Genomic DNA, 13,249 nt, shown 5'->3' with positions numbered 1-13,249 from the left:
CTACCACAGAAAGTTGTTGAGGCCAGTTCGTTAGATATATTCAAAAAGGAATTAGGTGTGGCCCTTACGGCTAAAGGGATCAAGGGGTGTGGAGAGAAATCAGGAATGGGTACTGAGGTTGCATGATCAGCCATGATCATATTGAATGGTGGTGCAGGCTCGAAGGGCCGAATGGCCTACTCCTGCACCTATTTTCTATGTTTCTATGTCCATCAGAGAGGGACTTCCCACCCTGGTCAGGTTCGGCCTACACGTGACTCCAGTTCCACACCACATGGTTGATTCATCAATGCCTTCGGATCCACTAGGGAGGGCAATATTACATAAAATATACAGCACAGAAGATTCACTGCAGCAACTGATCAAGTCTTCCTTGGCAGCACCTCTCAATCCCGTGACCTCTACCACCTAGGACAAGGGCAGCAGGCGCATGGGAACACCAGCACCTCCACATTCCCCTCCAAGTCACACACCATTCTGACTTGGAAATATATCAGCCGTTCCTTCATCGTCGCCGGGTCAAAATCCTGGAACACCCTTCGTAACAGCACTGTGGGAGCACTTTCACCACACGGACTGCAGCGATTCACCACCGCTTTCTCCAGGGCAATTAGGGATGGGCAATTAATGCTGGGCTCGCCAGCGACTCCCCAATCCCAGGTACAAATTTTTTTTAAACCGAAACTGGCTGTTTGGCCCAACTTTTGTCTGTGCCGGTGTTTATACACCACACAAGTCTCCTCCCATTCCATCTGCCTCAGCTCCGCCTTTCAGCAGCTCTCCCTACCCCTCTTCTCTCGTATTCGTCTAGTTTCCTTTGGAAATAAATGTGGCCTCGTCAGTGTCAATCACCTCCCGATAACGAACAAAGACAAGTTTGAATCTTCTTTATTGATTTGTCGTGAACATTAACAATGGTTCTTTTGTTTTAGAAGCTTCCTAATTGTGTGTTGGCCGTCAATGTGTTCTGAATTTCCTTAGAACTGCACGCGCGATGGAGAATGTTACTCTGCTCATCGGTGTGTCTGGGGACAATGCAAAGCCAACGCTGTGACAGGAGAAACCGGCTCCATCTGTGAGCAGCAAGGGGACTGCAGTGCAGATCTGTGCTGTGCCTTCCACACCTGTGAGTACACTGCAACCAGAGGCTTCTGCTCAACCCTCTCGCGCACACACTCCTGCTGCCTGACTTCAAACTGCGAAGGCACTGGGAGCATAGTCGCCTGGTGTAGCACGTGTCAGTTTAAGAAATTGCACAGCATCAAATGTGCAGGTTTAGCTCGGATAATGGTCCTGTGGTTACCAGGTATGACTATTAATTGGCCTGTGATTATATGAGAAATAAAGCTATTTAAAGCTGTTTGTTTTCTGGACCTGAAGATGGAAATTTAGAAGCATCTCGCAATTCATAAAGTTCCGACCCCAAATGGCACTTAAACTCTGATCTCAATCTGTGTTAACTTGCAGCAATTAAACTCTCATTGACCTCAGGCTGTGTCAACTTGCAGCAATTAAAGGGACAGGCCAACACCAATAATATGTTGTATGTTGTAATGCGCTTGCCCTCACAAAGCAGCCCACCATCCAGCTGGCGTGGGAGCTCTGCTCAAATATGTATTTTCTTTCACTGATAAATTGTGAAAAAGTGTCCCATTTAAAAGTTGTGTTGAAAGGTTTGACTACTTGTTAAATAAGCTGTTGCCCGTAATCATCCCTGACTTTCCATTCACTGTCATCCTGTCTCAAAGTCTGCATTGATTTTGCTCAGATCTCTTGTATCCTGTGTGCACCCCGCTGCCCAACAAGGGCCAACCTTGCCATGACCCCGCACACCGCCTGTTGGATCTAATCACTTGGGAGATGGAGCCAGAAGGAGCTTTAGACCGTTGTCCCTGCTCCAAGGGGCTGACATGTCAACCTCACGGGTAGGTGGTTCTGCATCCAGGATTGGTTCGGACTTTGTTCAGAGAACATGTCAGCCGTGGCTCAGGGGGTGGCTGTCTCGCCTCGGAGTCAGAAGGTCGTGGGCTCAGGTCCCGCTCCAGGGCCTTGAGCACGTAAATCTAGAATGAAACCCATCGTGCAGTACTGAGGGAGCCCCACCCTGTCGGAGGGGCAGTACTGAGGGAGCCCCGCCCTGTCGGAGGGGCAGTACTGAGGGAGCCCCGCCCTGTCGGAGGGGCAGTACTGAGGGATTCCCGCCCTGTCGGAGGGGCAGTACTGAGGGAGCCCTACCCTGTCGGAGGGGCAGTACTGAGGGAGCGCTGCCCTGTCGGAGGGGCAGTACTGAGGGAGCGCTGCCCTGTCGGAGGGGCAGTACTGAGGGAGTGCTGCCCTGTCGGAGGGGCAGTACTGAGGGAGCGCTGCATTGTCGGAAAGGCAATACTGAGGGAGCGTTGCACTGTCGGAGGGACAGTACTGAGGGAGCGCTGCACTGACAGAGGGGTAGTACTGAGGGAGCACTGCACTGGCGGAGGGGCAGTACTGAGGGAGTGCCACACTGTCTGGGCGAAAACTTCCCTGCTCTTCGGAATAGTGCCATGGGAACTTTTACATCTACATTGTTATGTCTGTAATGTACTTGTGAATGACTCCACAAGGCAATGTGTTGTACTCAAACTGTAGTGACCTTGGTTGTTTATTCGTAATTCCAGATTGAGACAGCTGCATGGTGGCTACTCTTTTATACAGCCCCTGCCACCAGGGCAGGAAACCCCGGTCTCCACCAGTTGCACCCTCGAGTGGTGCCAGCATAGTATATACACAGTGTAAACCTTACTGATAGTACATCAGGTAAACACGTCTCCATCTTAGGCAACTATACAGTGACTACACAGAGAGTATATCTATAGTCTGTATATATAACATTCTCTCCAAAGTCCTTTGTGCCAATTACCTTTGCACTATGTGCTCTGGCTTAGCTCTCCCCAGACTTGCACCTTGACTGTGCTTTGGCTTGGCTCTCTCCCTGTTAACCCCCAAGTCCTTTTGCCACACGTTGGGTAGTGGTTACCAGTTTGGATGGTTCGATGATGCAGTGGAGGTTCCAGTGGGTCCTGGGTGTGATCCATGTGTGTGTCCATGGCTACATACATCCATTCCGCCCCCCGCCACCACAGCGAGATCATGCAGCTGGCCCGTTACATTAACATACAGGATCAGACACAGTGCAAGTAGTTTGTATCGTGACACCTTGGTTCAATGACTTACATTCATTATATTTTACGATTGTACGCCAGGATTGGTAGATTGCATTCATGGTTCAGTCATGGTCAGTACTGAGGTAGCACTACAGGTATGCGAGGACGCTAGTTCCAGAGCAACCGGACGGGTCCTAGTCGTCTGATGGCGGCGCTGCAACCCCTGCTCGCGGGGTGGGCTAGGTTCGCTCACCTTGCCAGGACTCGGGGCCTTTGCCGTTGCCTAGTGGTGGGCAGAGCCACAGATGTGTGTGGCCTCCATGTCCTCCTTTGAGGGCTGCAGAATCTTCTGCCTGCTCTCTAACGGCTGTTCTAGGTCCTGTTTGGGGAACTCATTGGTTCTGACCTTTCGCTCCCGTACATGGCCGAGGTAGTGACTGGGTCTGGGGGCTGTGCTGTCTCCACCCGGGTGGTAGGCAACGGCGGCCGACTGCGCGTATTGGCGCTGTTTTCGTTTCCAGGTCTGAGGCGAATAGTGCTATCGGGTGCCTGCAGTGTGGGATAGACCTGGGGCAGGGTATCAGGGTCAGTGCCTTCACCCTCCTGAGGTCGCTGGCCTATAACTTGTGGGGACACCTGGGGCAGGGCATCAGAATCAGCGTCTTTACCCTCCCGAATTCACTCGCTTGTGATTTAGATAGGTTAAGCGAATGGGCTAAGGTTTGGCAGATGGAATACAATGTCGGAAAATGTGAGGTCATCCACCTTGGGGGGGGGAAAAAAAACAGTAAAAGGGAATATTATTTGAATGGGGAGAAATTACAACATGCTGCGGTGCAGAGGGAGCTGGGGGTCCTTGTGCATGAATCCCAAAAGGTTAGTTTGCAGGTGCAGCAGGTAATCAGGAAGGCGAATGGAATGTTGGCCTTCATTGCGAAAGGGATGGAGTACAAAAGCAGGGAGGTCCTGCTGCAACTGTACAGGGTATTGGTGAGGCCGCACCTGGAGTACTGCGTGCAGTTTTGGTCACCTTACTTAAGGAAGGATATACTAGCTTTGGAGGGGGTACAGAGACGATTCTTAGGCTGATTCCGGAGATGAGGGGGTTACCTTATGATGATAGATTGAGTAGACTGGGTCTTTATTCGTTGGAGTTCAGAAGGATGAGGGGGTGATTTTATAGAAACATTTAAAATAATGAAAGGGATAGACAAGATAGAGGCAGAGAGGTTGTTTCCACTGGTCGAGGAGACTAGAACTAGGGGGCACAGCCTCAAAATACGGGGGAGCCAATTTAAAACCGAGTTGAGAAGGAATTTCTTCTCCCAGAGGGTTGTGAATCTGTGGAATTCTTTGCCCAAGGAAGCAGTTGAGGCTAGCTCATTGAATGTATTCAAATCACAGACAGATAGATTTTTAGCCAATAAGGGAATTAAGGGTTACGGGGAGCGGGCGGGTAAGTGGAACTGAGTCCACGGCCAGATCAGCCATGATCTTGTTGAATGGCGGAGCAGGCTCGAGGGGCTAGATGGCCTACTCCTGTTCCTAATTCTTATGTTATGTTCTTGCTACTTTTGGGGACACTCTATTCCTGACATCTCGCAACAACATTTTTCCTTTACATTAGGAATAGTACCGACATCTCTCAACAACATTTTGTTCACAATCTTAATCTGTTCGTTACATTGATTGCCATGCATACAATGTCTCTAAGTTCAGTTGGTTGCAGGTCTCCTTTAAGAGAACCCTGCTGACTTTACCCCTTTATTAGACACCACATGTTGGTCCCTCAGTGTTGCACCTCGTGGTATGGCCGCAGCCATCTTTTTTCAGCCATGCTGCACCTCGCTGCAGCAGGGACGCCATCTTTCCTCTGTCCTCGAGGTCGACTGCCTTGATCCTTCACTCCCACGATTCTGCCACAAAAGCTGGAAGAGTGCTGTGAATTCGATCTTCCTCGCCAGGAGTCCTGCCACTGGAGCCGGGAAGGTACTTTTAGGTCGTTCGGGTTGGATCATTGCCATGCAGTCATGATGGACAGTCTGTGCCTCAGGAGCTACACTGGTCTGTTCTCTGGTGCCTGGCCCAAGCGAAGGTGAGGTTTTGCTCTGCCTCTGAGCACGGGTGACATCGATTGCTGGAGTGAAGAGGTCTTCCCATTTCCACTGGATCTTCTCCATCCACCTTCTTAGTAGCGTTGGACCATCACCTGCAACAATCCACAGAGATAACTTGTGCACCACGCCATTATGGATTGCACTTACATTCACACTACCAAGGACTGGGATCAGCTCCTTGGTGTAGGTACGCAACTTTTCCTGTACTGGAACCAGCTCAGGTCATTTTTCGTTCCATAGCCTCACAAAGGCATCCTGGCTCATCACTGACTGGCTCGCTCCCGTGTCCACTTCCATGAAGACTGGAACGCCGTTTATCTCGACTTCCATCTTCACTGGAGGACAATCGGTGGTGCAGGTGTACACTCCATATACTTCTTGGGGCTGAGCTGCCTGTCTGGCCAAATCATCATATTCCCTGCTGGATTCAAAGTCATCTACCGACTCCTCTGCTAGATGGTGAGTCATATTTCTTTTACACATACGCTGGAGGTGGCCCTTCGTGTACAGGCTTTGCATACGTACTCAGCAAACCGACACTGGTGAGCCCTATGGTTTCCTCTGCAACACCAGCATGGTGCTACTCGATTAGCACCCCTCGGCGGACTCTGAGTTCTGGGACCCTGAGGTCTGTGCTCTCTGCCCTGGGCAGAGCCACGTTCTACAGTCTTGCCTGTGAAAGGCACCATTCTGTCTACAGTACTTGCCAGGTTTGAGTCCACAGGATGAATAATTTGCTTGGTGCTGCAGGTTGAGGTTATGAACGCCTGACTGATGCTGATGGCCTTCTGCAGGTTGACTGTGGTGGCTTTTAGTGTGCCAAAGGTAGCCATAATCGCGTGAAAATCCGTAGACTCATCGCCAGTTGTTATGTCTGTAATGTACTTATGAATGACTCCACGAGGCAATGTGTTGTACTCAAACTGTAGTGACCTTGGTCCTTTATTCGTAACTCCAGAGCGAGGCAGCCGCATGGTGGCTACCCTTTTATACAGCCCCTGCCATCAGGGCAGGAAACCCTGGTCTCCACCAGTTGCACCCTCTAGTGGTACCAACATGTATATACACAGTGTAAACCTTATTGATAGTACATCAGTTAAACAAGTCTCCATCTTATGCAACTATACAGTGACTACACAGAGAGTATATCTATAGTCTGCACATATAACACACGAGGGGACAGACGGGGCCTCGGTTTAACATCTCATCCGAAAAACAAAGTGCAGCTTACAGGGAACATTGTCGTGCACCGGACCAGATACTATGTCTGTGTATCTGTCGATTTATAATATGCTACATTTGTATATATTACGCAGAGAGATTGTTGAAATATTTCTTCTTTCCATCCAACCCCACCCCTCCCCCTCAGTAACGCCCTGATGTCCGTGTGTAAAGACACCGATGCAGAGCAGGGTGAGGTCACCACTGACCCCCCCGAGTACGTGGAAATGGGCAACCTGCCGTTCGTCAGTCTGGTAGCCGGGGAAGACCCTGGGGACGGGGAGACTTTCGACTGGGCGGAGCCAGGGATGGAAGAGGTGCGAGCTATCGAGAGCGCGGCGTTGGATGCGCTAAGAAGCCTCTATGACAAGGGAAATCTGGAACCGTACGACATCGAGTGGGACGTCCCACAGGAGGGCAAGGGCAGAGACGGAAGGGAACCAGATCTGATGAACATCTTTGAACAGCCCTCGCCCACCGTGCCCATTCTGTAATCGACCTCTCTGTGCAATGGGGAAAGCAAGAAATAGTTAGAAGCTTAATAGTTGGATTTATTTTTACAATCTATTGGGGGGAAAAAAATGTGTAGTTCTCTTTGGCACTTCACTCTGTGTAACTTCTCTCTGTAGTGACGAGGGCAGTGAGTAACTTTGTCCGGTCGGTGTTAATGATTCGGTCTGGAGTTCCCACTCTTTATCGCCGTACTGAGACACCGCGAGTGGAGGGTTTGTCATATTTGTAGTGTCGCAGAGTGTCAGCAGCTTCCCTTTGCTGCGAATTAACACGGTTTTTACCGCTAATCGAAGGGCTCAATCCAGTTCCGACATGTATTGAGCGCAGAAACCACCCTGTCATCTCCAGGTCTCCAAGTGCAAGACATGTTTCTGACAACGATTTGCTGCTTTTACAAATGAAAATTTTATTTTTTTGTATGTGTAGCAGGTGCATTAATCAATAAAAGTAATACCTCTCGGTTGTGACATTGGGCACTACCCTGGTGTTTTATTCATAGAATAAGGGGAACAGACAGGGTAGATCGAGAGAAACTGTTTCTGCTGGTTGGGGAGTCTAGGACCAGGGGGCACATAGTCTAAAAATTAGAGCCAGACCTTTCAGGAGTGAAATTAGGAAACACTTTTACACACAAAGGGCGGGAGAAGTTTAGAACGCTCTTCCGCAAACAGCAATTGATGTGAGATCAATTGTTAATTTTAAATCTGTAATTGATCGCTTTCTGTTAACCAAAGGTATTAAGGGATCAGGGCCAAAGGTGGGTTTAGGTCACAGATCAGCCACAATCTCATTAAACGGTGGGACAGGCTCGAGGGGCAGAGTGGCCTTCTCCTGTTCCTATGTTCCTAATTACACACAATCTACAGCACAGAAACAGGCCATTGGGCCCAGCTGCTCCGTGCCGGTGTTTCTGCTCCACACCAGCCTCCTCATCTCACCCCATCAGCATATCCTTCCATCCCTTTCTCCTTGGTATCTGGCTTCCCCTTAAATGCATCGATACTATTCACCTCAACCATTCCCTGTGGCAGTGAGTTCCACATTCTCACCACTCTCTGGGTGAAGAAGTTTCTCCTGAATTCCCAATTGGATTTATTAGTGACTATCTTATTTAAGGCCCCTAGTTCTGGTCTCCCCCACAAGTGGAAACATCTTCTCTACGTCCACCCTATTGAATCCTTTCATAATCTATCAGATCACCCCTCAGTTTTCGCTTATCAAGAGAAAAGAGCCCCAGTCTGTTCAATCTTTGCTGATATTTATACCAGAACTGAGAGATTTATTGTTTTTTGAACCTTCCCCATATTTTTATAATATGGAGATCAGAACTTCACAATACTCCAAGTGTGGTCTAACCAAGGTTCTATACAGGTTTAACATTACTTCTCTGCTTTTCAATTCTTTCCCTCTAGAAATAAACCCCAGTGCCAGGTTTGCTATTTTTAATGGCCTTATTAACCTGCTCATTATTCACACAAAGAAGCATTGAGTAACAGCCCTGATAAAAGATTGGTTAATATTATTTTGAGCATGGCAACAGACACCTATTCCCACTTCCATAACATCACCTATCTCTGCCGCCCCCTCAGCTCATCTGCTGCTGAAACCCTCATCCATGCTTTTGGTATCTCTAGACTTGACCACTGCAATGCTCTCCTGGCTGGCCTCCCACATTCTACCCTACATAAACTAGAGGTGATCCAAAACTCAGCTGCCCACATCCTAACTCGCAACAAGTCACAGTACAGAAGGACCTGGGGGTCCTTGTGCATAAAACACAAACAGTTAGTATGCAGGTACAGCAAGTAATCAGGAAGACAAATGCCTTTATTGTAAGGGGATAGAGTATAAAAGCAGAGAAGTCCTACTACAACTGTACAGGGTGTTGGTGAGGCCACACCTGGAGTACTGTGTACAGTTTTGGTCTCCGTATTTAAGGAAGGATATACTTCCATTGGAGGCAGTTCAGAGAAGGTTCACTAGGTTGAGCTTATACACATTGGAGTTCAGAAGAATGAGAGGTGATTTATTGAAACGTAAGATAATGAGGGGGCTCGACAAGGTGGATGCAGAGAGGATATTTGCACTCTTAAAAGAAACTAAAACTCGGGGCATAGTCTCAGAATAAGGGGCCGCCCATTTAAAACTGAGATGAGGAGGAATTGCTTCTCTGAGGGTTGTAAATATATGAAATTCTCTGCCCCAGGGAGCTGTGGAGGATGGGTCATTGAATATATTTAAGGCAGAGATAGATTTTTGAGCGATAAGGGAGTAAAGGTTTATGGGGAGTGGGCAGGGAAGTGGAACTGAGCCCGTGATCAGATCAGCCATGATCTTGAATGGCGAAGCAGGCTCGAGGGGCCAAATGGCCAACTGCTCCTATTTCTTATGTTCTTAAATCCCGCTTACCCATCACCCCTGTGCTCGCTGACCTACATTGGCTCCCAGTTAAGCAATGCCTCGATTTCAACATTTTCATCCTTGTTTACAAATCCCTCCACGGCCCTCGCCCCCTCCCTATCTCTCTAATCTCCTTCAGCCCACAACCCCCGGAGATGTCTGCGCTCCTCTAATTCTGCCCTCTTGTGCATCGCTGATTATAATCGCTCAACCATTGGTAGCCATGCCTTCTGTTGCCTAGAATCCAAGTTGTGGAAATCCCTGCCTAAACCTCTCCGCCTCTCTTTCCTCCTTCAAGACGCTCCTTAAAACCTACCTCTTTGACCAAGCTTTTGGTCACCTGTGCTAATTTCTTTTTATGTGGCTCGGTGTCAAATTTTTTCTTTTCTTAATACACCGCTGAGAAGCGCTTTGGGACGTTTTACTACGTTAAAGGCGCTATGTAAATACAAGTTGTTAATGTCTCGCACCATACATCGGCATTCCCCACCAGTGCCGAACTCCCCAGGACAGGTGCCAGAGTGTGGGTGGGCGGGCTCCAGTCCAAGAATGGAGCTCCAACCTACCTACCACTCCCAGAGGCCACTGACCGAGCCAAGCTGACGGCCATCAAGCCGAAGAGAATTGCACAGACTACTTTGCTACTCTGTTGGTTTTTGTTCTTCTGTCTGTCTCTCTGTCTGAGCTTGGAATTTACTCCCCGGTTTCTCTGGGACACTCTTTGGACCATTGGGAGGAGTTGGTGTGTGCACTCAACTAACAGCAAGTGTGGGATTCGGGAACCAAATATTGGCCGTGGCTCAGTGGGCAGCACCCTCGCCTCTCAGTCGTAAGGTCGTGGGTTCAAGTCCCACTCCTGAGACTTGAGCTCATAATTATAGAATCATAAGGAGGCCATTTCAGCCCATCATGTCCACGCCAGCCAACCAAGAGCTATCCAGCCTAATCCCACTTTCCAGCGTTTGGTCTGTAGCCCTGTAGATTACGACGTTTCAGGTGCACGTCCCAGTACATTTTAAATGTGAGGGTTTCTGCCTCTACCCTCCTTTCAGGCAGTGAGTTGCAGACCCCCACCATTCTCTGGGTGAAAACATTTCCCCTCAAATCCCCTCTAAACCTCCTACCAATTACTTTATATCAATGTCACCTGGTTGTTGACCCCTGTGCTAAGGGAAACAGGTCCTTCGTATCCATTCTATCAAGGCCCCTCATAATTTTATACACCTCAATCAGGTCTGCCCTCAGCCTCCTCTGTTCCAAAGAAAACAAACCCAGCCTATCCAATCTTTCCTCATAGCTAAAATCCTGGTAAATCTCCTCTGTACCCTCTCTAGTGCAATCACATCTTCCTTGTAATGTGTTGACCAGAACTGCAAGCAGTACTCTAGCTGTGGCCGAACTAGTGTTTTATACAGTTCAAGCATAACCTCCCTGCTCTTGTATTCTATGCCTCGGCTAATAAAGGCAAGTATTCTGTATGCCTTCTTAACCACCATATCTACCTATCCTGCTACCTTCAGAGATCTGTGAACATGCCCTCCAAGGTCCCATTGTTCCTCTACATTTCTCAGTATCCCTTTCCTTGTTAGCCCTTCCCAAATGCATTACCTCACACTTCTCTGTATTGAATTGTGTTTGCCACTGTTCTACCCACCTGACCAATTCATTGATATCTTCCTGCAGCCTACGGCTTTCTTCTTCATTATCAACCACACAAACAATTTTGGTATGTGCAAACATCTTAATCATACTCCCAACATTCATGTCTAAATCATTGATATATACCACAAAAAGCAAGGGACCCAGCACTGAGCCCAGCGGAACCCCACTGGAAACAGCCTTGCAGTCACAAAAACACCCATCAACCATCACCCTTTGCTTCCTGCCTCTGAGTCAATTTTGGCTCCCCTTACCACTTTGCCCTGGATCCCATGGGCGTTTACTTTCGTGACCAGTCTGCCATGTGGAACCTTATCAAAAGCCTTGCTAAAATCCATATACACTACATTGTACACACTGTCCTCATCGACCTTCCTTATTATCTCCTCAAAAAATTCAATCAAGTTAATCAGACACGACCTTCCCTTAACAAATCCATGCTGACTGTCCTTGATTAAGCCATATCTTTCTAAATGAAGATTTATCCTGTCCCTCAGAATTTTCTCCAATAATTTTCCCACCACCGAGGTTATGCTGACTGGCCTGTAATTACTCAGTCTATCCTTTTCGCCCTTTTTAAACAAGTGTACAATGTTAGCAATCGTCCAGTCCTCTGGCACCACATCTGTAGCCAGAGTCGATTGGAAAATGATTGTCAGAGCCTCTGCTATTTACTCCTTTGCTTCTCTTAACAGCCTGGTATACATTTCATCTGGACCTGAGGATTTATCCACTTTCAAAGCTGCTAAACCCCTTAATACTTCCTCTCTCACTCTGCTTATTTCATCTAATATTTCACACTCCTCCTCCCTCATTGCAAAGTTTGCATCGCCCCTCTCTTTTGTGAAAAGAGATGCAAAGTTTACATTAAGAACCATATCCACATCTTCCACCTCCACACACAGGTTACCTTTATGGTCTCTACTCGGCCCCACTCTTTAGTTTTGGCATTGTATTGTAACCCTTGATCTCTGACATCGCAATAAAGCTGAGTTACATCGAATCCGCATTGGTGTCAATGACTCACTTACAACTCTCGAGTCACAATCTTAAACCTTCGACATCCTGAAAGGAACTGTCTTACACCATTCCTTTACAACAACAATCCGGCAAGGTTTCACAATCATTCTCCGGTTGCCAGTCCACACATTTCCAGATTTACTGGTGGGATTGGAACCCACCCCAAGCTAGTCCAGTACCAACCCCATTAACTAGGCTGCCTTGCCACATCTCCCCGCCCTCGCAATCCGCTTGTTACAACAGGTTGCATTTCCATGCTGCAAATAGACGATGCTCGGTGAATCAGAGGGAAAGGTTACTGGATGGTGTAATTTATTTGCTTCATGGATCCTTCCTTAAGAATGCATAGCAACACATTGCTATAAAGAACTAGTTAGTTTATTAATGGATGTGGTTATTTGTGCTGCCAAAATGGCCACCATGCTCCACTCTTTGTTTCTAATTGGTCCCCTTGGAGGATAAGTCACACGCTGAAGTTTCACAGGAATGTGTAACTGGAACCGCCCAGCCCAAGGTCTCACTGACTTTGCAAATTGTAACTCGATCCACTTTGACTTCCTGAAGCGACGGAGGACAGAGCTCCCTAGAAGACAGCAAGGGCCAGCCACAGTGCCTTACCCCAGTCCAAGTGCATCCCTCCCCCCTGCCCACCCCACCATAGATGGGGCAGGCATTGTATACAGATTGTTAACAGGTTATTGGGTATGAAGTGAATAGTGACAGTGTCATGACTTCTGGATATCATCCACTCCAACGATGTCCCTTGTAGGGGGTTATAAGAATGTAATCCGTCTTCCCTGAGTTCCCTCACTCCCCTCTGATCCCCCCCTCCATGTCTCTCCTCCTCCCCACCCCAGTCTCCCCCACCCCCCCCCCCAGTCTCACACTCTCCCACAGTGTCTCTCCCCCAGCCTCTTGCCATCTCTCTCCCAGCCCCTCTCTCTCCCTCCCCCAGTCTCATTCTATCACCCCCCTCTTGGCCACTTGCCGGTCTTCTCGGCCCCCCGAGAGGCGTCGGTGGGAGAGAGTCGGGGTGGGGGAAAAAGTCGAGGGGGAGAGAGTCGGGGCCTGAGCGGGGGGAGAGAGTATCGGGGGGGGGGGGGGAGTCGGGTGGGAGAGAGTCGCGGTGAGAGAGTCAGGGGGGGAGAGAGTCGAAGGGGAGAGAATTGGGGCCTGAGC

At 48.7% G+C, this 13,249-nt stretch overlaps 1 protein-coding gene across 1 annotated transcript in view; it reads left to right on the top strand.

Moving 5' to 3' along the window:
- LOC139279462 (dickkopf-related protein 3-like) overlaps nt 1-7,449 on the top strand; it is a 49,284-nt gene extending 41,835 nt beyond the window's left edge. The window contains exons 4-6 of the mRNA XM_070898590.1: nt 982-1,126; nt 1,769-1,925; nt 6,627-7,449. Coding sequence (XP_070754691.1) covers nt 982-1,126; nt 1,769-1,925; nt 6,627-6,972 — 648 coding nt within the window. The 3' untranslated portion in view covers nt 6,973-7,449. The remainder of the gene's footprint in view (nt 1-981; nt 1,127-1,768; nt 1,926-6,626) is intronic.
- The last annotated feature ends 5,800 nt before the right edge of the window (nt 7,450-13,249 follow it).

The sequence above is a fragment of the Pristiophorus japonicus genome, chromosome 14 (genome assembly GCF_044704955.1).
Source record: "Pristiophorus japonicus isolate sPriJap1 chromosome 14, sPriJap1.hap1, whole genome shotgun sequence".
Lineage (NCBI taxonomy): Eukaryota > Metazoa > Chordata > Chondrichthyes > Pristiophoridae > Pristiophorus > Pristiophorus japonicus.
Note: the sequence above shows the minus strand (reverse complement) of the source record. Positions and strands in the feature narration are given on the sequence as shown.